This window comes from Serinus canaria, chromosome 12 (genome assembly GCF_022539315.1).
Source record: "Serinus canaria isolate serCan28SL12 chromosome 12, serCan2020, whole genome shotgun sequence".
NCBI classification, from domain to species: domain Eukaryota; kingdom Metazoa; phylum Chordata; class Aves; order Passeriformes; family Fringillidae; genus Serinus; species Serinus canaria.
In genome coordinates, this window is record NC_066326.1 from 10,047,627 (window position 1) to 10,071,510 (window position 23,884).

General features: G+C 47.0%; 1 protein-coding gene across 9 annotated transcripts in view; it reads left to right on the forward strand.

Annotated features, from left to right (window-relative positions):
• Window positions 1-7,099: 7,099 nt before the first annotated feature.
• The window catches only part of SLC41A3 (solute carrier family 41 member 3), a 36,267-nt gene continuing 19,482 nt past the window's right edge, over window positions 7,100-23,884 (forward strand). For 4 of the 9 annotated variants that reach the window (XR_007778668.1, XR_007778667.1, XR_007778666.1 and 1 more), the window contains exons 1-4: window positions 10,478-10,606; window positions 11,668-11,984; window positions 22,345-22,452; window positions 23,258-23,329. Coding sequence is in view for 6 of the 9 variants with exons in the window: in XM_050979388.1 (XP_050835345.1) it covers window positions 11,694-11,984; window positions 22,345-22,452; window positions 23,258-23,329 (471 nt within the window). In the remaining 3 variants the exon portion in view is untranslated. Of the gene's footprint in view, window positions 7,119-8,011; window positions 8,033-10,477; window positions 10,607-11,667; window positions 11,985-15,742; window positions 15,984-16,337; window positions 16,781-22,344; window positions 22,453-23,257; window positions 23,330-23,884 lie in introns of those variants that run through there. The other 5 variants (XM_050979387.1, XM_030227967.2, XM_018915118.3 and 2 more) reach the window with 5 other exon arrangements.

Genomic DNA, 23,884 nt, shown 5'->3' on the forward strand with positions numbered 1-23,884 from the left:
CTGCAAGGGACTTTGAGGGCTCTTCCAGTTCAAGTTAATAGATATTTAATTATGGAGCAATTTGAAAAGCCAGGAGAGCTTCAGCAAGGTCCTTTTTGCACCTGTACACAAGACTCTCTCTGGTCCTTGAGATGTGGTGTTTGTTCAGTTAGAGTGATAGTCCCTTGGTGTTATAGATGGGAAGGAAGTTGTTTTAAAGCTCATTCCCAGGCAGAGCTTGCTGGAAGGGTGCAAATTCTTCAAAAGCTCATTAAATTATTGCCTTCATCCCGGAGAGCACACTGCAAAACATTTATCCCTGGTTCTGAATGTCACCATCCATTCAGAATTATTATTTCAGGGCAGGTCAGGGGATGTAATGTACTGCTGACAGTGCTGCCACAGGCTCCACACACCCCACAAACATGGGAAGCTCAGGGCTCACATTCTTATGGCTCCCATTACTCCAAACCACTTTGCTGCCAGGTCAGAGCTTCCAGGCAGGGCAAGGCAGTGTCCATTCAGCAGTGTCTGTCTCTTGAGGCACAGCAGAACATTAAACACATGGTGCTCAGCAGATTGGTTCTCCTCAGCAGCTTGGCCCTCCACACAGAGAAACCTGTTTGTCTGTCATTTCAAGGACTCTGGTTTTTTTGCTTAGCACACAGAGACATAAATAGATCTTGTCTTAAGATATCAAAGCTGCTTTGGGTCCTATTTGTGGCAGAAGCTAACTGCTAATGGAATGAAAATCCATAAATGTTGTGGGCAGCTTTTATCACCCAAATGTTTAAGGAAGCTTTACCACAGACTGTGCTCAGTTGTTAACTGTAATTATCCTGGTAGCAGACATGTGAAGACTGAGAACAGAGCTAAAATGCTGCTCAAGCTAGCAGCACATGCAGATGTAAGTTTTGCTTTGCCTCCTCCAAAGCTGCTTTTTCAGCAGCTGAGCTGTGCTGCTTCTGAAGTGCCCAGCACTGCCAGAATCCCTCAGAATCACATCAAGGCTTTTGGTAAACAGATTGAAGAGCTACTTAGCATATATCATGTGCTATGGCTGCTCATTGTTTCTGTACCAGAAGGGCTCTGCATTGAATATAAACCTCCCACTGCTGATAAAGGCAAGCAATGGTTCTCCCTATGGCCAGGAGTGTGTAGGGGATTGAGTAATATTACAGGTGCAGGTTCTTGAGGAGCCAAGGCATGTGATGGCTGCTCCCAGCAGGCTGGTGTGAGACCTGGAGGCAGCATCAGGGTTGAACACCCATGGACAGGCCCCTCTCTGACCATGCACTTCTTGCATGCAGGAACTGAGAATTTCCCTGCACCAAATGAGTGGTGGCACACAAGCAAGGACATGAGGCCTTTTCCCTTTGCCCAGGCTGCAAATGAAAGGAAAAAACCTCAAGATTTCCTAGAATTATGTTTGTCTCTGGTGATTACATACACATTTGCATGTAATCAGAATTCTAAGGTACTTTGACAGAGTATCTGGGCTTGCCATATCAGGATGAGGTCTCTTTGCATGGTGGGGTATATGAACACTCCAGATTAGAGTCTGAGTCTGGAAAAATGTTCCTCATTATTAGGGAGAAGAGGTTAGAGAAGAATAAAAGTGATACAATCTAGAGGTTACAGAGTCTTTTTCTACTTGGTCTTCTACAGATATATCTGTAGCTTTGTGTGAGTTAATTAGAGCTCCTTGTGTCTGAGTTTCCTTAATGCACCACAAGAGAAATGCAGCCTGAGTTGGAAAGGGAGATCTATGTGAATGTTTTAGCCAAGTATCTCCAAAGTCTCTCACAAATAGAAAGCCACTTTCAAAACAAGCTCAGCTGGACAGGGTAGAATGAAAGGCACAGAAATAGTGTCTCCTGCTCCTGGAATGTACCCATGTCTGGGACTGAATGTTACAGCAGGGCTTTTTTCACAGCCTGGCACAGCAGTTCACAGCAGGGTAGAGGGATCATGCACTGCATACCTTTGAAGAAGAAATGGTGATGCAAATTTGAAGAATGTAATCTACCCATGCTGGAACTCAGAGATTATCTGCATGAGGAACTTCTTTCCTTCAGTTTGCACCCATGTTTGACAGCCTTTCTCAAGTGCCTTTTGCCTTTGTGCTATGGTGGCAGGAGACTGATTGCAGAGGGCTGTGAGGTGTTTTCTGGGCAGCTCCAGAAGCATCTGTGGGTGAGTGTCTGCCTGCATCCAGCTGTGTTCTGCACATGGGCATGCAGCTGCTGCATGGCCTCACTGCATGGGGGCATGCAGAAATACATGCTCACACTTCCTTTGAAGTGGGCACCCCCCCAGAAGATCTTATGCAGTGCTTCTAAACTTGCTGTTTAGGTGGGAGCATGCCCTTGAATTTGGCCTGAAAAGGCAGAAGTGATCTTACTACAAGATCACAGGACAGGGGCTCATGTGGTACCAATGGCTGCAGCACAAAGCATCAAATGTATTCAAACGCCAATCCTCTTTTTCAAATACAAAATAAGAAATCAGAAAAACCTTGAAAATTGCTGTCTTCCTTTCCTCTTGACAGTACAATTCTAAGTCTGGATCTTCTGACAGGCTGAGAATAAACTATTCCCTCTCTAAGCAGTAAACAATCATGCTATGGGACTCCACTCTGTGGAGGACTGGACCTGGAAATATGATAAGTATAGTAGCTAATGCTCAAATAGAACCAAACAAGTCCCCAAACCTAATACTACCAGGGTTAATCAGCTGGGAACACTATCTGTTAAATATAGAAACCACTTTTCCATCTCACAAGCCAGTTATAAATAAATACCTTTTCCCTTGTCTTTTTTTTTTTTTTTTTTTTTTTCAGGAGAGCCTGGCACAGCCCCTTGAGCCTGACCAGCCTCTGCTGTGGAGCTGAGTAACAGGCAGCTGCAAACATGCTAAATACATGAGGCTGACATGTTGCAGGCCAGCTGCAGAGCAGGAACACAAGTTTTCCCCCTCATTTCTCTCTGCCTGGGGGTGACAGGCTCTGAACAGGGCTGCAGTGGCTGAGGATGAGCAACTTCCCTTTCTCTTGCCCATGGAGAGCACATGGATGGGGAAAAGAAACTGGGAGCCTTGCTTGGTGTTTGGGAGAAAAAGGAGAAAAATCAGGGTTGAAACAGAACTGAAGCAGTTGTTGCTGTTGGTTTCCAGTGAAGGGAGTTTGTTAGATTAGGAGTGGCACAAATCAATGATACTGTGAGCAGGAGTTTGCAGGTGTGCAGACCCAGAACCAGGGAAGCACTGTGTGAGTGCATGGTAACTGATGGGGAGAGCCCCTCAGAATTTGCACTTTGAAGGGGAGTCTGGGTTCCATAATCTGCCCTTTTGTGCCTAATAACAGCACCATCAGTATATTTATGTAATATTTATCAACTTTCAGAATACTACTTAACAAATAAATCTTCCTGAGGAAGCTCGTAAATTGCTCAAAGGTCCTTGGAGGAAATCTGACTCTGTTATTTTCATGCTGCTAAAAGTCTTCCCTGCCACCCAGCCCACAGGCAGATCCTGCTCCTAGAAGGGGATCTGTGACATTTGTGTGTGTCTGTTCCACAGCAGGGGTAGGACACTGGCCCCCAGGTGACCAAGAGCAGAGCCTGAGGGTGCTGTCAGAGGAATGTGCCCAGACCTTGGTGCCTTCCATGGTTCCCAAAAGGTCCAAATGCTGTCCTATGTCCATTGAGATGTCTGGGGATTAAAATACATTTGCATAATAACTATGTGCAAGTCTTGAGACAGGGTACACAAAACATACCTGCCTTGTTAGTCAATTCCTTTGAAAAGGTGTTCCTGAAATCCCATAACTATGCTTTTTAAAAGTCTATTTTTGGTCATGAATGTGTCCACACTCAGACTCCATAGTCTTCTTTAAGCTCTGAGTTTTCTGCTAAAACTACCAAGCTTGAGGCCATTTCTTATGGTGATCCTTGGGACACTCCAAGTGCATGTTTTGTTTTGCTAAACAATATTGTTTGGTCTTCCCAGATCCTTTCTCAAGAAACCTTCAGCTTCTCTGGAAAGAGTTCAGAGAGGAAAGTTTGTTGCTATTTGCGGCAGCAAACAGCTAAGAAATCAAAGGCAACAATTCATAACACAGATCAGCAAAAGGTAAGAATGAAACTGTTTCCTGAGGAAATATCCTAACAAACCAGAACGACATTTCAAAATGATAATTTTTAAGTCACTTAATAATATTCATGTCAGTACAGCTGTGCCCTAAGGAATAAGTGTCTATATTTAATTCCTCTTAAGCAAGAGGCATTTGTCTGTAGGGAAAGGTTGCTTTGTTCATCTTCCTTAGGGGCAGTGACACAGCTCCAAAAACATTCAATAGCATCCAAGTTTCTGCAAAACTGAGTGGTTTTGAAAGATGGTTTATTTTAAGAGCTATTAAAAAAAAAAAAAGAGTAGAAAGATCACTGGCTTACTCTGAGGTATCAGTTCCAGGCAGAACTGAATGGAAGAAATTATGCTCCTGTCACCTACATTTGGAGCTGCTGCATCCCAGCAGAAAGATTTCCTACTGCCACCTCCATCATACTCAAGCACCTAAAGAACCTATGATGAGGCTGTGTCCTATACCAGGGCTGTGCAAGTGTAAGTATTCTTGAAAGGTTCTGCAAGGCACCTTGTAGTGATCACTGCAAACTGGGAAACTGAGAAACACTGAGTACAGCTTTTACCTCATATTCTGGTGTGAACTACAGGGGACTAATTGTAGGGCTTAGCAGAAATACAGCCATCTTGTTTCTTAGCAAAGGTGCAGTTATGCTAAATTAAACATGCTGAGATGACTAAGAATAATTATTCATCATGATATCTTACTGAATTTTCAGGGGTCAGGAAGATGACTCCCTTTTTAATACTAAAAATAGCATTAGCTGAACAGAGCATATTTGATCTAGTCATGAGTAAGCTTGGGAGATGAAGCAGACTGTTGGTAACTAGAAAAAAACTCTGCCCATGGCAAGGGTGTTGGAAATAGATGATCTTAATAATTCCTTCCAACTGTGATTCTGTGAAAACACTGATTTTATTTTTTTTTCCTCTCCTTCTTACTCAGTAGTCTGAGCTGTTGGTGGTGGTGAGAAATGTACCCTGCAGAGGCAGCAAAGCACAGGTATGTTCCAGGAGAATGGAAAAAAGGCTGTGCTGTGTGTCACTGCTTGTGACAGTGTTATTAGTCAAAATAATGGAAGGGCTCAGGGGTGACTCATGAATTAAAATAACTGGGTAATTAACACCAGAGAACATTTATTTAGGAAAAAAACGTGTCCCTTCAAATTAATCCAGTTAGGCTGACAGGTTACAGGCAGAGATCTATTACTGAAGGGCTGAAGTGACACTGTAACACACTGACAGCCTCCAGCTGCACAGGCCAACAACCAGCACTTCAGGCATGAAAATCCACGGGCCAGTGTGCCAGTCTTCAAAGGTGTAGCAGGGCTGAAATGGTCACAGGTTTGACAAAAGAAGTGTGGTGCCATAGGGCAGATAGTCTGGTTCTCTCTGGATTCAGCACTAGTGGCCAGTACTGGGCTCTGTGGTTTTGCACACTGTTTGGAAAGTTAGTTAAGTGGGAAGTTCTGGGGAGACCCACACCAGGGAGTGGAAGCCAGTTTGTTTGTGCTAATGTGAGGAACTCAAGGAGAATGACAGAAAGGGAAAGGGCAGAGGGCAGCTTGGAAATGAGCTTACATAGCCATAAAGATGTAACTTCTTTCAGGGGCTGAAAGCTGAACTGGGTAAAATTTAGCCTCATAAAGGCTAAACAGAATATTCTAACATTCAGACATTCCAACAGAATTTCTAACAGAATTTCTAACAGACATGCTCCACTTCAACCAGGAGCTAATCTGAAGACAAGCTGTGTGCTTTGAGTCACACAGGACAGGGGTCCTCTCTTGCCTTGCAGGATATCAGTCATGGATGTCCTGAAACCACAGGGTTCCAGTGTGGGATCTGAGCCTTGTAATTAGATTGGTGAGGTTTGGGTTAAATAAAATACAAAATGAATACATTATAATCTGTTTCCTCCCGTTTTGCTTCAGGGGCACTAACTGTGGGAAAATCACAAAGTGCTTGAATTCTTCCCAAGCTTGGGCAGTAGCCCACATCTCAGAGGCAAGATGGCACATGAAACATTTCCTGTTTCCAAGCATTTCCCGTGGGGCCACCAGGTGCCTCTTTCCTGCAGTCCTGTAAGCTGTGCTGCCAATTCAGCATGGAGCTGGGTGAGGAAGGACAGATTCCCTAATGCATGTCTGTGTTTTTACTGTACTGCTCATGATACTTGAGAGAGCCCAGCCATGTAAACATACCCAGATGTGTGAAACATGCCCTTGGCCTCTCTGCCCTGCTGCTCTGGGAGTGCAGTGGAGCATTTCCATTCTGGGTTACCAGTTTCAGTGGGAAGGGGGCTGTTTGGACAAAAATACCCACGTGTGCCGAGGGCCTGGCTGCGTGTCCTTAAAATAAAACAGCTGGATCCCATCCCTGGCTCACACTGGCATTTTCTGTTGTGTGGTGGCACTGGCACCATAAAATGTCAGCTCTCAAAATGGAAATGGCTGGCATTGTTTAGGACTGATTCCAGCAAATGCCTTTTGGGTAGAAGCACTCTTTTGCTGCCCCTTCTCCGTTACCTCGTGAGGAGAAGTATCTCAAATAGGTCATTGTTATGCATGGAGAGAGCCCTGTTCCCTAAGCTCCCTTGGTTTCCAAGTAAACGAGCTTTGGAGGTAAGTTAGCAAAAGAGGCTGATTCATTAGCAGCAGGGGAAATCTGTGTGTTGGAGGGGAGCCCAGCTGCCCAGAGGGATTTACGTAGTGACATGCTTCTCAAATCTTCATAGAACAAGCTGAGTGATCCACACACAGGCTTGAACTGTATCACATGCTTGCTAGGCTCAGTTCTTATCTCATGGGTTCCTCTGGAGAGTATCAGTTGCTCCAGTCCTTCACAGGGCTTTAAAATGGTAAGGGAAGAAGTCACAGTGAGGTGTCCTTTAATGTGAGAAAATTCTGTATCTGTTTTCTTTTCCAAATTAGGTCACCTTGTAAGGCAGTTCTGGATGGAGTTTGTCCCTGCAGTTATGGAGGCTGTAAATAACAAAGGTATTACAACACGTTTGACAGGATTTCATTGCGCCATCACTACTCTGTCTGAATATCATATCTCAAATTAATAACAAATTAATTTTATCTGCTGAAAGACCCCAACTGTCACCCTGCTGCCCAGAATGAGATAATTCTGGGCAGTTATCTTAGAGGAGGAATGGGGCCAGCACATTCTTCTGGCATCATTACTGAGGGCAGCACAGGGATGAGTGCTCCCCTTTGTCCAGTCACACAGAGCTCAGGGAGGAGAATTCATCTCTTTGGAGCATCTTCTGCCTCTTTGTTGGCGTGTCAAGCACTGTTGCCAGTTGGTGCCAGTGATGAGAAGGGCCCTCCTCCAGAAGATCAGAAGCAGAAATGCACAAACTGCTCTCACAGGGGACGCTGAGCAGCTGTTGTATTACAAAGATCTCTGGCCCCTCCTGACCCGGGCCAGATTTGAACCATTGACCTAGAAGTGAAAAGCTTGAAATCCCTGCCCAAGCCACGGGATAAACAGGACTTGCAGAGCCCCATTCGCGTTCAGTTGCTGCCATCTAATGGCAGATGGAGAGTGGAAAGGCCTCGAGCAATAGAAAGCAACATAAATCTCACCCTTGGGACTCGGGTAGGTGGTAAAACCTGCACAGATGGTTCTCATCAGAGTGCTGGGGAAGCGAGGGGATTTAGGCTGGTTTCATTCCTCTGAAGAACAGTTTGACAAAGGACTGCTGTGCTGCAACTCAACACAGAAGTGTCCCACTACAAACACCAGGTCTTCACACTGCTTGTGCTCTTCTCTGCTGGGTTGTTTCCATACAGGAAACCTGAGGGAAAGTCTGTTATTGTAGCCTGGCTTAACAACTGCCCCAAGGGCAAAGGCAACTGAGAGCTGAGTGCCTACAACAAGGGGAGGTGATGAGAAAAAGAAGGTAGGAGATGGCACTTTTAATTTTTCTTAGTAACACTGGTGCACAAAAAAACATCTGGACTTTCCAGAAGTTTGTATCAGAAAGAGAAGGAGGTGGAGATTAGAACAAAACACAGCTATCTAAACTATCTATTAGAACTATCACAACTGTCTATAAACTATCTATTTATTATCTGGCCCAGCAGACAGTGAAGCTCACTTTCCTTCAATTACATAAAGGAAAACCAAAGAGAAGAGATGTCTCCTTCTCTCCCTTTACTAGCTCCAGCAAGTTCTTGCTGTTTTCTGCCTCTAAACCCTCAGATTTATAATGTACAAAGTATTGATTACATATCAGTTTTGCACTGCCTGTTTCTGCCTATGCACATATCTCCAAATAATTCTTTCAAGCCATGCTAGCTAACACTGTCTCACAGAGGAGAAAGGCTGGAGAATGCATATTCCTTTATGCATCCCTGAGCTGCAGCAGGTGGGTATCCAGAGGCATGTCCCATGATGGGAATGCAGCCTGATGAGCCATGCAGGAGTCTCCAGCAGCCTTAACACAGCCCCACTGGTGACATGGGAGCTTGCAAGGCCCAGGAGTCCAACTAAGTCTGTGACCAGGGCTAACTGAGGTAATAAATTAAGATTTATATTTGAGAAGTGTCTCCAGTAGTCCCTGGTCACCCAAGAAATGCCATTTTATGGGAGAAAACTGGGAAGGAAATAAAAAAATCACATCTTCAGACAGAATACTGAAGAAAGCTGTAAAATTCCACTCTTCTTGGCTGAGGGAATAATTGCTGGAAAGTCCAGTTGTGAAGCAACATGGAGGTGACAAAGGGAGTACCAATCTTATTCTTTTTTTCACTGCTGAAGGAAAGAGTCTTCAAATGCACTGCAGGGAGAAAGAGAAGTGAGTGTATTGAGCCCTCACCTTGTGACTGCTGGTGCTACCTGGACATCTGTGAGAGAGCAGAGGAAAGCAGCACATGTGAATTGCAACTCAGGGGGGAGATAAAACATTTCAGCGTGAGGTGGCTCAGCTTTGTGCCATCAGGCACTTCCCAGGCTCCAAGGACCAGCTGGGCTGTCCCACCTAAAGGGTCACTGCAGCTCTGTTTGCAATCAAGGTCCAGCCACTGCTCCCTTACGTCAAAGCCAGGATCTGTCCAAACAGTGCTGCTGCACTTCCGAGAAAGCACAGCTTTGTGCTCAAATACAGCCCTGGGGATGCTCCGGGGACTGCAGCCTGGGACATCAGGGCATGGCTCTGTCAGGGCTGGGAGCTCTTCCTGTGGCTGCTGCTCAGACCCAGGTGTGAGATCCGTGTAGGACAGCTGCATTCCTGAGCTGGAAGCGTTACCCAAGGGCCCTGGTCAATCAAGCTTCCCCGGGAGACTTTGTGCTTGCTCTGTAGATATTTCACTGCGAAGCTCATTGGTAAAATGATAGGAGAATACACTTAACAGGTCTAAAACTGTCTTGGCAACGTTGTTACTTTATAAAACCGCGTTCCTTCCCCTCTTGTTTCTCACACCAGGACGCCGTCTTCTGACCCCTCTCAGGGAAGTATCGGCTGTAAAGACGTAAAATTACACCAAGTGAGCTGAAATTTAAAGCCTTGCCCTTACAGAGTGACGTTCAAGAGTCACCGTGCACCCTCAACACTCAGCAGCTGCAGGGCTTCGTTACAGCCACTTAAAAAAACCTTCAACCCCTTTTGGTGTGCCCTGCTTTGAGCCAGGGGCACTATTTTATCTGTAAGAGCCCTTTAGCATAGCATGACATCTGAGAGACTTCAGCAGGATATAAGTTTGCTCTGGTACTGAGGTATGATTTAATGTCCTCAATTGTTCTGGAAATTTGAGCTGCATGATTCAGGAAACTTGCATGAGTATGGTTACTCCAGCGCTTAATGAGATTTATGTGCTTAAATGTGACGGATGCCGTAATCACATTTTTAACACGCTGATTCAGAACGGGAGGGGGAGAAAACCCGAATCAACGGGATCTGTGCTCTGCCGGTGGCGGGGGCAGGCTTTTGCACAGGAAGCTCGCAACACGAGCTCTCGCAAATGCCAAAATGAGGAGGAGAAAAACCCCGCCAACCAACCCAACAGAAAACATCCCGACCAACCCAAACAGAGGAAACGTCTTTCCGCAGCTCTCTATTGCAGCCTCCTGTTTACGCTGCCCACGCTGGAAGCTGTCACCCTTTCCCTACCACCCTGCCAGGGCTCCGGGAGCGGCGGGGGGAGAGCGGGGCGTGCTCCGGGCTGTCCCCCGAGCGACACCCGTCCTTGCTGGGAGCGTCCCCGCCACGGCCGGGGGGACCGGGAGGGGCCGGGGCCGCTGCCGGCGTGGCGGGGCGTGCGGCAGCGGCGGTGCGGGCACTGCGCCGGGGCAGGACCGGCGGCTGCCACTCACGGCGCCGCCTCCGCCTCCGCGGGCGGGGGCCGGGCTCGAACCCGCGGCCGCCGCCGCGCCCCGATGTGGCGGGAGCCGGCCGCGCTCGCAGCGCCCCGGCCGCGCCCGCGGCCCCGCGGGGACAGCCCCGGCACGGGCAGCGCCCCCGCAGCACGCCGAGCCGGTAAGCGCCGCGCACGGACGGGGCCGCGGGTCCTCCGCCCGCAGAGCGGGACTTTCCTCCCCATCTTTCTGCCCATCTTTCCTCCCTCCCTCCACTCCCCAGCGGTTATTGGGGCCTTCCAGTTGTTCCCTCTGCTCTCCAGATGTTGGGACTAGAAGAGGGCTGGTCCTACCCGGGATAGGGCAGGGACTCGGGGTGCTCCATCATGAAAATGAGAGCATCAGGGAACATCTGGCGGAGGTTAATCCCGATGAGAGCTGGCAGGAGGTGATGGGTGAAAGACTTGAGGCACTGCCTGGGCCAGCAGTGGGACAGGCAGTATGAGTGACAGTTCCATCAAGAAATGAGATTTGATGGCAGTAAAAGGGCTGCTGGTTAGAGTTTTGCATGATTATTTTTGCTTGTAAGATGCTATGGGATCATGGCAACTTCTCTGTAGATGGATGAGTCATGTAGTTCATGTGTGTCAACTAAGGCACACAAGGAAGGAAAAGTATCCAGATTAGCAGGAGGATCAAAGAATTGTCTTGTTACTGAGGAGTGGTGGACAGCTGTGCTAGGTAGTAAGCACAGGACACACCTGGATGCCAGTCCTTTGCTGGGCTGTGGGATGCTAGGATATAAGGAAGTCTGCTGCTCCCACTCCTTGGCTAGGGGTCAGGTCCTGAAAAGGGCTAACCCTGAAAAGGGTTGGATTCTGCTGGCACCATAAGTTCTTTCTGACTCCCAGTGTGAGAGCCTATGGGTCAAGAGTTCAGGCCATGTGCAGCACTGTTCTTCTGGGCATTCTCAGGGGGACAGCCAGGATGCACAGCAAGCACTGCAGCATGAACACAGGCCTAGGAAGAGATGCAAGTACAGAAAGGGAGATTGGTTCCACACTATACAAAGTTGAAGGTAAACTAAGTACTAGTACTGGGGTCAGCAGAGCATCCTGGGTTTGCGGAGTAGGTGGTAGTTTGCCTTCAGGTTAGTGGAGTGCACACAATGCCAAATTTCCTGTCTCTCACCTACCTGATACTTCTTTTTGTTATCTCCTTGTTTCTGACTTTGTTTTTCAGAAAAACTGTGATCCAAGAGCACCACCATGAAAGGTGAGGAAGTTCGGCAGAGGAGGAAAGAGGGCAGGTCCAGGAATGGAGAGCGACCCCGGCACAGAGGAAAGAGCAAGGGTAAACACAGAGAGAGCAGACTTGGCAGCCAGGAGCCAGAGGATGTCTCTCTGCATGCACAGCAGAAGCTGCTGGCAGAGGAGAAAGCAGCCATGGCAAAGTCACAGGAAGAGTCAGCAATCTCAATTTGCCTGCAAGTGCTCCTGCCATACCTCCTGGCTGGGCTTGGCATGGTCTTGGCAGGCATGGTTTTGGATTATGTTCAGGTAAGGGGGAGAAACTCATCTGACATACCTGTGGGATAAGTGGGGGACTTTTTTTCACAGGTAGGGGATTTTCTCTGGGAATGGCATAGTAAGGGAGGATTTGTAGCAGTTTCCTGTGCCAGCATGTCCCTCAAAGTCAACTGTTATGTTCTGTGCGGCTCTCAAGAGACATGTGGTGCTTTTCTGGGGCCTTTCCTCCTCTGGATAAAAAAGAGAACACGGTACTAAAGAGTACATACAGATGATTAAGTATGTGGAGTCCTAATTGATTAGTGATTAGGAATATGCAGAGATCTCTCCTTGGTCCTGGGAAGAGGGTGGGTGACCACAGCCTGGGGTGGCACAGGGCTTTCCTGCAGCAGACACAGAGGTGACATCACTCAGGGATGTAGCTTTGGACAGTCCTGCATCAGCTGCTTCCTTGCACAAGGCATCAGCCAGCCCAGCACTGTTAACATTTAATACAACAGCTCAGCCCTGTCTGTGCACCACGTCCTTTTCTAAGGCCTCACTGTATCAGCAGAAGACTTGAATTCCTTAAGTCCCATTTCTGACTCTGTGGTGATCAGGATGAGACCTTTCCTCCTATGGTGCAGCAGTACAGACCTTTAAGACAATGATCAGCACCTAATTTTAGACAGTTTAAAGCTGATTATAAATTGCCATGCCTTTGCACTCTGGGTTCCTCTAACAGCATGCCTTTTTGCTAACCTTGTTATTTGTCTAACGAGCTGTGAGGTCAAACTACCCTGACCTATCTGATACAGGGGCACAGAAGCTACAGTGCTTACATTGACAACTTCCACAAATGTGGAGCTGTGCTCCTTTGTCATTAACCCAGGGCTGATCTCCCTGAGCTAGAAGAGCTCAGGCTTAGGAGTGACACAGTATCCTTAACTGACCTTAGCACGTACTTGATACCCAGCAGAATGTCTAGTCAGATCACAGAACACCAGGCAAATGTAGAACCCAGTGTCAAACTACTTTTTGTCTCCTTAGACATTATTCCCAAGGGCCTTGAACACCGAGCAGCCACTTCTGGTTTTATTTTTTAGACTTTCTAGAGCTGTCTGTTCCAAAGGATCTGTGACATTAAATGTATGTTTCTTCCTCTGTGAGTTATTAAAGTGTGAAATGGATTGCAGATGGCTTTATGATGTTAGAGGAGGACTTTTCCTTCAGTGTTTCTTCCCTGAGAGGTTTTTTTTTTCCTAGAGGGAACTGAGCCACTAATATGAACAGAATGTGAGGCAAACCTCATTCTCCTCTGAAACTGCAAAAGTCTGTTTTCTGTTTTTGCAAATACAGAGCTCCCTAAAAACCATCATAGTAGTGCAGAAAGTATCAGAAATCAACCCATGCAACGTCTCATAAGAAACGTGGCTTTTGGTAGTGCATGACCAGGGACTGCCTGAGCACATCTCAGCAAGGACTTGCTGCTGCCTTTCTTTCCTAAGCCGGTCCTGGCCTTTGCCTGGCTGCTGCTGTTGTTTCTGTGGGGCAGCAGTGGACCCTGAGAGTCCCTGGGCCCCAGGTACTCTCCATCTGCCTGCCTTCCAGCTCTGCACAAAACTTCTCTTCTCTGCCCTTTCCTAAAGTGGGGAGGAGAAGAGCAAGGTTAGAAACAAAAATTCACTTCTTGGCATAGCAGAGAGCTCCCAGAGTCAGGAGTGGTAGTGCTGGAGCAGCTGGGACCTGCAGTCCCTGGAAAGCATCCCCAGGTTCTCCTGTGAGCCCCTGGTGCTGCCAGCACTGCCACGTTGTGAGAGCATTCTGGCATTTCTGTCTTTTCTCTGCAGGGATGACAAGGTAGGTGTGAAACTGTGCTCTCAGACACTTTCTGTCTTTGTGTTCTGTTTTTTCTACCATGCCAGTGGATGGGGGGTCTAGACCAGGGTCAGGACTCACCCAAGAAGTTTCTGCTTTGGCTCCTCCAGGGCAGTGCTACTTGTTGACTAGCTGGCAACATGAGGATGTATCTGTGTGCAGAGCAGGGCAGCAGTGCACCTCTCCAGGTTTTGCCATCTTGAGTGGCACAGCCATGAGCTGTTGGGGTTTTTTTTAGTTTTTTCACTAGCTAGTTACAATCTTTTTCCCACTGTTGAACAATGCTCTCTTTCTTCTCAAACCTGATGTATGTTTTGTGGACAAATAAGGTATATTTCTTTGCCAGGAAAATGTAATGCACCTCTCTGCTGATAAATATGGTATGGCTCTTTATCAGGGGCTCCTTAAATGCATAATAAAGTGGCCCAGTGTACACACATGGGTCACCTGAACCAAATTACCTCTCTGCATACAGATTTATTGGTTGAGGGCTTTTTATGGTGCTTGCTTAGAAGGAGAGAGATGGAGCGTGATAAACTCATAAACCCTGTCAGGCTGATGCTTCAGTACAGGATGTGTTGCTGCTGTGGTTTTTAATGTCATTTGAGTCATTCAGTCTCATTGATATTTCCTTTACATTAATGCTTCTGCCTGTCATCAATCCAGTTAGCTGATACAATGACAAATGGGACTAGGTAGGCACGTTATTAGAACTGGAAAACCTATTTTTTTGTCCAGAAGTTTTGTCCAGAAATTGTCTTTTATTTCCTTGAAGCCTCTGTGAATGACTAACTAGAACTGGGCCTTCATACTGCTGTTCCTCTCTTCTCAGCTGGTATAAAGAGGTTGAGTCATTTGTGGTTATTGCAGGATTTTTATTAACCTGGCTCTTTCAGACATTGTGGGACTTTTTTTACCAGTTAGATTAGCTGAAATGTGCTCTCCTGTTAGCTTTCAGCTAACTGGACCATTGTTAGGTGTACACACCAAGGCAGCTGGGAGTGGAGAAGGCTTTAGGGGCTGTACCAAAATAACAGCCTAGAAAGCAGCGAAGGACAGAGCCTCTGCAGCTCCCGTTTGTTTTCTGCCTTGCTTCCAGGGAGATCTGCTCTGTCACCTCAGCTGGTGTGAGCTCAGACCAAAGAAACACTGTCTGAATGGCCGAGAGCTTCCTCAGTTCCCAATTTAGCTGCAAGCATGTCATGTTCTCTCCAACTCCCCCACAGTGCTGGGGACCCTGTCACAAGGACAGAGTCCACAAGCCACTAGCCTTTTCCTCTCTGCAGGGAATGTGAGGGAAGGGGTTGATCCTTCCTAAAAGGTGGTTTTTAAAGCTTTTTGACCCTCTGATTCAATTAGTTTGCCCAAAATAATTATTAGAAAGAAGCCCAGGCATAATACCATGACTCTTTTCCCTGCACGCCTGACTTTGAGCTGAAGCCCTTACGGAGCAGGATACGAGTTATTTTGGCTGTATGTAGCCATGATGCAGCTCTGATTTTTGACCTTGTATAGGCTCCTTAACCATGAAGCTCTGGGGTGAGAGACCCCTCTCTCAAAGACAGTATTTCCCAGGAGCATGCAGGAGCAGCATGTTTCACTTTAGAGCAGGAAGGGTGACCAGCTCACAGCGTGCCCTTTCTCTCCCTTGCTGGTCGTGCAGAGAGATTATGGAGCTACCTTAAATGAGCTCGGGCTAGGACTCTTATCTCGGCCTTTGCAAACTAGCAGAAAGTTGAAGTGATGACAGCAGATAAGGGTGCTGGCTTTTGAAGCTTATTGGCTGGTTCTCTGAACTTTTTTTCCTCCTGAGAGCCAGTCATTCAGAGGTACAGCTGGCACAGCCTGATTGTTCTGCCCCACGGAGAGCATGGAGCGGACACGAGGAGCCGCGCTCTAGAAGGGCAGATCCTGTGTCACCAGCCGGCTCAGCTGTGTCACCTGCCTGGGGCCGGGGTCTAGAAGGGCAGATCCTGTGTCACCAGCTGGCTCAGCTGTGTCACCTGCCTGGGGCCGGGGTCTAGAAGGGCAGATCCTGTGTCACCAGCCGGCTCAGCTGTGTCACCTGCCTGGGAACAAGACCTGCGTAACGCCGTCAGCTGAGAGAAACGTGGGCTCTCGCTCTCCTTGACCTTTCTTCACCTTGGAGAAGTGCAGAATGGACCGTGGTTGGTAATTGCCCACCTCCTTGGCCTCGGGACAGTGAGGAAAGTTCAGCAGTGCCTGTGGTGGGAGCGAGGGAGCTGGGCTGGTTGGCAGCAGCTTACACATTAAACCCTCGTAGCAAATGCGCGCCGCGCTCTCACAAGAGATGTAACCCGAGGAGAAAGGACACCAGTGTGTTTGAGCACGCTGAGGGATTCTTGTGTGACTTGTTACTCTTTCAGTGCTGTAGCCTGAGCAGGTCTTACTGGTTTTTACCGAAGTGGTGGGAGCTGAATGGGGTGTGAGCTCGTTTCTATTCGTCCACAAGCATTTCTACAATCTTCTCTTCTCTTTTTTAATTCCCCCCTGGATATAAATCAGAGAAATTGTGTCCATCGAATTTGCTGCCACCTGGGCTCAACCCAGCTGAACCAATTTTGGAGGATACCCTTGCTGCAATCGTCTGGACGTGCTCCTAGAAGGAGAAGAAACTGAAGGAATTTGGCATCGTTGGTGTAGTTTGAGGAAAAACATTCCTTCTGGCTTTGGAGAGAGCTACAGAGAGGATCTGTGTCATGTCCTGATCTCCCTCCATTTTCCTTCTGAGCATGGGGTAACAGTTTGTGACCATGGTGGTCACCCAGTTACAGCTGGAGCTGTGCTTCCATGGCAAGAAGCTGAGAGGTTTCACCTGCAAGCTGACCAGGTCAGCCAGTGGATTTCTCCCAGAGACTTCCTTCTCCATTGCCTCCCAGATTTTTGTGCCATTCCTCCTGGCTGGCTTGGGAATGGTAGCTGCTGGCCTCTTGATGGATGTTGTTCAAGTAGGTACCTGTGATTAGACAACTTGTAGTGAGAGGGTGGGCTAAGGCTCTGACCTTGAGCTTTTGAGCTTGTTTGTTTTTAATGAGTGTGGTCCTAGCAGCCAGTCAGCAGTATGGCTGTGGGCTTTTTCTGTGCTGGAGGGACACCATCCATCTCCTTTAGATCAGTAGCTGGGTTCCTTGTGGTGTGGGATACTGCTTGTCAGATGGCTGCCCAGCACTGCTCTGGGTGCTCCTTTTTCTCCATGGAGCTGAACACTTTGGTAGAGACTCCTGTGAAGCAACTGGATCAGGCTGCAGCATATTCCCCTGTTGCATGATATCATTTCTTTCCTTCAAAAATTGCTGATAAGGAGATCTAGGTCAGGGTTGTTATTAACTACCTGTTTTACTTAGAGGCAATTTCATGCTCTCAGTTCTTTGCAAACAACCTAATATAATCTTTGGTCTAGAAAGCATTTAGATACTGTGATGAGAGGCGTGCCACCATCAAATGATTAGCCTTGCCTACAAACTGAGTGCTTCTTGGGCAGTTCCTGAGGTGGGTATAAATTTAGAATAACTTCCCCTGGCTGCAGGGAGTGCTGTAGCATTTACACCATTGTACCCCCAACCAGGATCCATCCCATCCATCTTTCCTTTGTGCTGGTGGCACAAATAGAAATGCAACATTTGATCTCGTTTGGGCACCTCATGCTGGTGGATTTACAAATCAAAAGGCTGGCTGAGTTTCCCAAGGATATATCCTACACTCTGAGCTCACTGGAGTACATTGGATTCTCTGGCATTAATACCACAGGAGGAGCTAAATATGGATACTTGAATGTTTGGAAAGACAATACCTCGCTTGTTTTTATCTTGCACTGGAAGAAACAAAGAAGCAGAGAAGTTGAACTGAAGGTAGCACAAGGCATATCAAAGAAGGGTTAACTGGAGGGGCACAGGCCCTTTCTGGGCTGTGTTTGTCATCTCCACCTTGTGCTGTGCTTAGGCACAGACCTGTCTTGCAGCATTGCAGAAGTTCTCAAACTACCCAAGATGTTATGTTGATAGTTAGCATTTGTCTCAAAGAAGGAGAAAGACACAGCACATACCCACTCTGTACCTTGGAGTGAATAGGTCTTTGTCTAGAAGAAACCAATTCACTTGCTAAGAACTGAGCTGTGTTCAAAAATGTAACTGTATCCAAACTGATGGGAAACACAGGCCATGTATGCCTACTTTGCACCTGTCCTTTAAATGACAATGTGCAATCTAGTTTGTGTATTTGCTCACTTGACTCATAGAAATGGGGTCAGGTGTAAACCACAACCACAGGAAGTGTATATTTTGGTGCAGTATGTTGAAATAGAAATGGGCAGTCCATGGGTTCAGCTCCCAGAGGAGGGAGCCCAGCACACTGAGAGTCACAAATGGCACAGGAGAGATGTTAGTGAGGTGAGCTGCCATGGTACCAACAACCCCACAGCTAAGAACAAAACCAGTAGCTGGGAGAATGCAGAGATCTTAGCCTTTTAAGGTCTGGGATATTCTTCTGGGCTTCTTTGTCTTTGAGCTTTTTATTTTCAACGTCCTGCACGTGTGAGAGACAGAAACTCACAGTCCTCTCCAACTAAAACCTGACACCAAGTCTGTTTGCTTGAGGCCAGGTACCATGAGACTCATATTGCCAGGCATGAGGGCTCACATACTGAAACTACAGGTTTTTCAAGTCCAGGAGTCTGTGGTTTGCCCATTTTCTAGTGGTTCTTCTGGCTGAGGAATGTTTTACCCAAGTGACTGCAAAACATTCTTGGGAAACTCTGTGTCTGCCTTGGAAAGGGAGATATATGGGCAAGCTTAAGGATGGTATCTGGAGCATAGATAATACTGAGTTTAATCCTGCTGCCCTTCTTTTATTACATTCAAAATATCCTAGTTATATTTGAAATAACTTGGTTCTGTGTTGTGAGTCCAGCTGATGCTGTCTTTTGCAGGGCTCATATTGCAGGGCTGTAAAGAGAACAAAGTGTAAATTGCTCATTTGTATCCTACCAAACTTCTCAGGATTTTAGCAGATTCTGATCTGCTCTGGGATGAAACAAGAACTTTCATATCACTGTTTGAGAGAAAAATCAACAGAAGAGATTTGTCTAGCCCAGCTGACTCCAAGGCTCAGACCTGGGTCTCCCATGCTGTAGGAAAAGGATGCCCAAAGATGTTTGCCATTTTCCCTTCCTGTGTGTGTAGGGGATGCAGTCTCTCTGCAGGGCTGATAGCAAGGCACAGGATTTTTTCTTTCTGGACATTTCTGCCTCTGTTCCAGTGGTCCTTGGCAGCTGGTCCATCTGGATTCTGGATTAGCTGGTGTTGCTGGAGACCTTGCAGGGCCCTGCCAGTGTTTGGCCCAATTTTTTTACAGTAAGATGAAGAACCATATTGAAGCTGGCTGATCAGATTTCCAACCAGAGAATTCAGGAGGAAAGCTTCCCTTTCATTTTCCCTTTCCACGCCACTGGAGTGGGACACAGTCCAAATAGAAGCCACAGATATAAGATATCTCTGTCCTTTGTTGACAAAAGCCCATGAGATGATTAGCTTGGAAAAGGATTTTGAATTGGCTTGCATTTTGTACTCTAGGATATTTTGATCTTTCTGTTGACTTGTTCAGAGCCATGGAAAACCTCTGAGGCTTCTGAGCTGCTGCCCTGGGAGATGGATGTCCCGGGGAGGTAACAGGACAGGGTGGGTCTGTGAGGACAGTGTGAGGAGCTGCAGCAGGGCTGCACTGAGGCTGGGGGCTGGCTCAGTTCATCCATGATAAATAACCACTCTTCCTCTGGGGGACCCCATGAGCAGATCCAGCTGCTGTGGGTAGAACATGGAGTTATTAACCAAGCTTCTTCAGAGCTGAGTTTTAGGGCTGAAACTCCATTCTGAAAATGTGAAGTGGGAAAGAGTCTCTTTCTGGCTCTGTGTCTGTGGGTTTGCAATGCTACATGGAATGTTTTTGTTCTTTCTAGGCCAGTTTTTGTCTCAAAGGACAGAGACAGTTCCTAGGCTTTGTCCAGGTGTCTTCATTCAGGTGGTTCCTTGCCTGCATGGCTCCAAACTGCCCCCCTCAGCCCCTCCTCCAGCTGACAGTCCTGAAAGTTGATGGCACAGGCATCATCTGTTTATTCTGTATTTCTGCAGTCACTAACACAATGGAGTCCTGGCTGTTGTGGTATAAATCATTAAGAATCTTTCCTTAGGCTCTCAGTGAGTCACTAATGACACTCAAATAGAGGCAATTAAGTCAGCTTTTTTTTTAATTAGTGCAGTTGTGCGATTATTAATTGTTCAGAGCTTTCAGGTGTAATTATATGTAAGGCAGAGTCCCAAAAAGTCATACCTCATATGCTGAAACTTCTGATGGCCTGAGACCTGCAAAATCTATTATGTCACAAGCATTGGAGCTTACCTAGATATACCAAAGTCATATTTCCCAAAGGTGGCATGCACAGAAAATACAAACAGTTGAGTTTTTCTGTTGCTTTCTATTTATGTCTTTTTATGTGCAAAATATGCAAGGTTTAAAGCATGAATTCCTGCATGCCTCTGTGCTTTAAATGATTGGGAGTTCAACATAGTGACTGTGAAGGCTGTGTTTTCTCCTCTTTCTTTTGAAGATGTCAAAGATGTGTTTGGATCTTTATTCTTAATTAAAGAGAGAGGAGAGAGGGGCATATGAATCTCTTTTAAAAGAGATGCCCACCCCTAGCTTTTCTCAGGTATTTAAGTTCCATGTTAACAAATTTAAACAAAACTGTAGTGTGTCAAATAAGGGGAGAATTTTTGTGTTATTGCTGGTTTATGCAACAGTAATGTACCTTGCACATTTTGAAATGTGCCTGTTCCACCACTGCCAGGAAAAGTGCCCTTTTTATGTTGATAATAATAAAAAGTGCCTTTTTTTATGTTGATAATAATGTTTTGCCTGTTATCTGCACTTCTGAGGTGCCTTGCACCACATGCTCAGGACTGGCTGAGCCCCAGTTTCATCCATCCTGACTGAGAAGGAAGCTGTGAGGTCTTCCCAGCAGAGAGACACCACCAGCTCCCCACAGCTTCCCATGGCACCACCAGAGGAAAACACTGAGCTGTTCCACCCAGTATATAGTTCCTTACAGGCTGGCAGCTGAATGTGCCACCATTTGTTGAGTCTGTCCAGCCACCTGGGTGTTCAGGTTTATAGAATCCCAGTGGGTGTGAGAAGGGTGGGTAGGGATGTGCTGGTTTGTTTTGTCCTCTAGTGCCAGAATTCAGGACCACCATGAGTACGAGCCAGTGGCAAGTTGGAAAGGATGAACAAATTCATCCTTCATGTGATGGGAAGCTAAACTATGGAAATCTTTGCACAGGATGGCACATGGCTTGGAGGGGGGAGTTTGAATGAGGACCTGAGAGAGAAAGCCTTTCAACACTGGGAAGGGTGCAGAAAACCCCCAGCAGCTCAGTACCCTGTGGAGATAGTCAGAGTCTGGAAAATACACAGGAGAGTTATCCCATTTACTTGTTGCTGTTTTATACACCCAAACTGGATTATTGGCAGAGCTAAGGAGGGGTTAGATGGACCTTTGATCTGGCTCATTGCAGCCACCCTTTTTTCCTTGTATTCTGCTCTTAGATGTTGGGCTCGTTACTTTTCCTTCATGCTGAGGGGCCTCATTCTGTGATTTCATCCTGATTTAAACCTCTCTCCCTACAGCAGGGCTTGGCCAACACCCTTGAATGCACAGAGGAGGGATGAATTCTAGCCAAGGCACTGTACGGTACAAAAATTAGAGAAGACATGTCACTCAACAAAGTTTGTTACGTTTTTAGACTGTCTCGGGTGTTGCAGCTGGTTCAACAGCTTGGTACAGTTCAGCTTCAGAGGAGAAACAACAGTCAAGATATTGGCCCAGCAGTCTGGCTAATGAGATATCCTAATTCAAAAACCTTTTTCCAGCTGTACCAAGAATGTGCTTGGTAACAGGAAGATTTAGGAACTGCCTGTGAAGAAGAGATGCAAAAATCTCATTCCCTCCCCCCACCAGTCTTAGATGCTTGACTTGAAGTTTGGCAAGAAAAGACAGACACAACTTCTTGTGAGATCCATTTGCAGATCTTTGGTTTTGTTCTCATGAGTTTGGTTAGCAGCAGAGATTCCTAGGTTCTGCTCACAGAGGTTCTGCTCACAGAGGTTCTAGAGGATGGAGAACACACACTATATAATTTGGTTTGTGAACCTTAATTACTTTTAATATTGGTCTTGATTGAAGCTAAAAGCAGGTTTTAATTGGTGGGTTTCCAAAATCTTCTGTTTCCCCTAGAAGGAAAGCTCCTTCCCCATTAGGGCAGTGCTTTGTGGTGCATGAGATGAGAAAGAATGCTGCAAGCTGAAAATTCCTTCCTTCCCTCCCAAAATGCAAAACATGAAATGCATCAGGGCAGCATCTGCCCCTGTGAGCACAGGACACCTGGGGGTGCTGAGACAAGGCCCTGCTGCCCTGGGCTGGGCAGCACCACGAGCTGAGCTCGCTGCCTTTGTTCCCTTGCAGCACTGGGACGTGTTCCGGACCATCACTGAAGTGTTCATCCTGGTTCCTGCCTTGGTGGGCCTGAAGGGAAACCTGGAGATGACACTGGCATCCAGGCTCTCCACTGCTGTGAGTGTTAACAAGCTGGTTAATTTTGGGAGGGTGGTGATTAGCAGGAGACATCAGGAGATTCTTCATTTATATAATCACACCGTGTATGAGAGATGTCCTTTTCTGCTAACTAGAAACTGGTGGGGTGTGAGCATTAAAATAATGTGTTTGCCCTCATTTTGTAACTGGAACAGAGCATTTCCATCTGCACTTTGAAGGTGAATTAATCCCTGGGTGGCCACTTGCTGGTATTTGGGGCCCTGTGACACATGAAGGAGACAGAGCCAGGGCTCCACAGCTGTCAGCTTCAGTGCTGGATTGCTTTTCTGTGGGTATTGATCCTTGAGGGCTTCCCAGCAATCCTACCTTGGGGGAAGCTGACTGAGGCTTCTTGGAACCTGCAGCAGCTTTTGCTGCTCTGTATTTGATCTCTTCTATCTCCCTAAGCAATTCTGTTTACTTTGGTCTTTTTTTTTTTTTATTATGCCTCGGGAGAAATTGTAGCTTACCAGAGCAATTTAGGGGGAACAAAGGACAAAAAATGGTTTAATTTGTTCAGTTTTTTGTCTGTGTGGGCTGTGGTGGAAATGCCCACTTCACTTTTAGCTGGGTGCCCTGCAACTCCAGTGAGAGCCTCTGATGCCCCTGGGACACTGGGCTGGTGGAAAAGTGTCAAGAAGGAAGTGCAGGGAAGGCTGGGAGAGGGTGACCTGCATTTGCCTCTCTCTGGCAGCCCCTTTCCCCCAGGGAGCAGGTGAAACTGCCTTCAGCAGCCACCTGTACCACAGGAACAGCTTTTCAGGGTATCTCTCTTGACTCCTAGGCTAACACTGGACAGATGGATGATGCTCAGAAGCAATGGAAAATGGCCACCTGCAATTTAGCCCTTATCCAGGTGAGTCACTTCAGCTGGGAGATGCAGCAGTCCCTTTTCTCTTGCTGTGTTGCAGACCAGCAGCATCTGTTCCAGCAGTTCTGAATCCAGAGCTGGTGATTTGGGGCAGGTATCCTCAGCACAGCCAAGCAGAGCCAGGACTTGACCTCCAGTAAAGCTCTGTGTGGCCCCAGAGCTTGTAGTTTAGCTGTAAAACACATCTAGACATTCATTGCCTTTGTGGACGAACTGAACTAATAAAACTCCTTTTGCAGCAGGAGCTGTGGCACAATCCCTGTTTCACAGCAGCCCTTGGATAAAGCCTGACATTTACTGACACTGTTTGGGAATCAGCCTTGGGCAGGAGGGGAGAGATGGGAGAAATTGCCTCTTGTAAAGCCAATTCTTCTGCCTGTTAAAACCCAGGAGCCAGCCTAGAGTTTGCACATGGCCAGACCTCAGGGCTGGCAGCATGTGTCTGTGTGCTTTGCCTTATCTCCCTGCACAGCTCCAAGCCTCCCAGGAGTGCAGAGCTGATGGGGAGCCCATTTTTGTCTTGACCAGGGCTATTCCTTT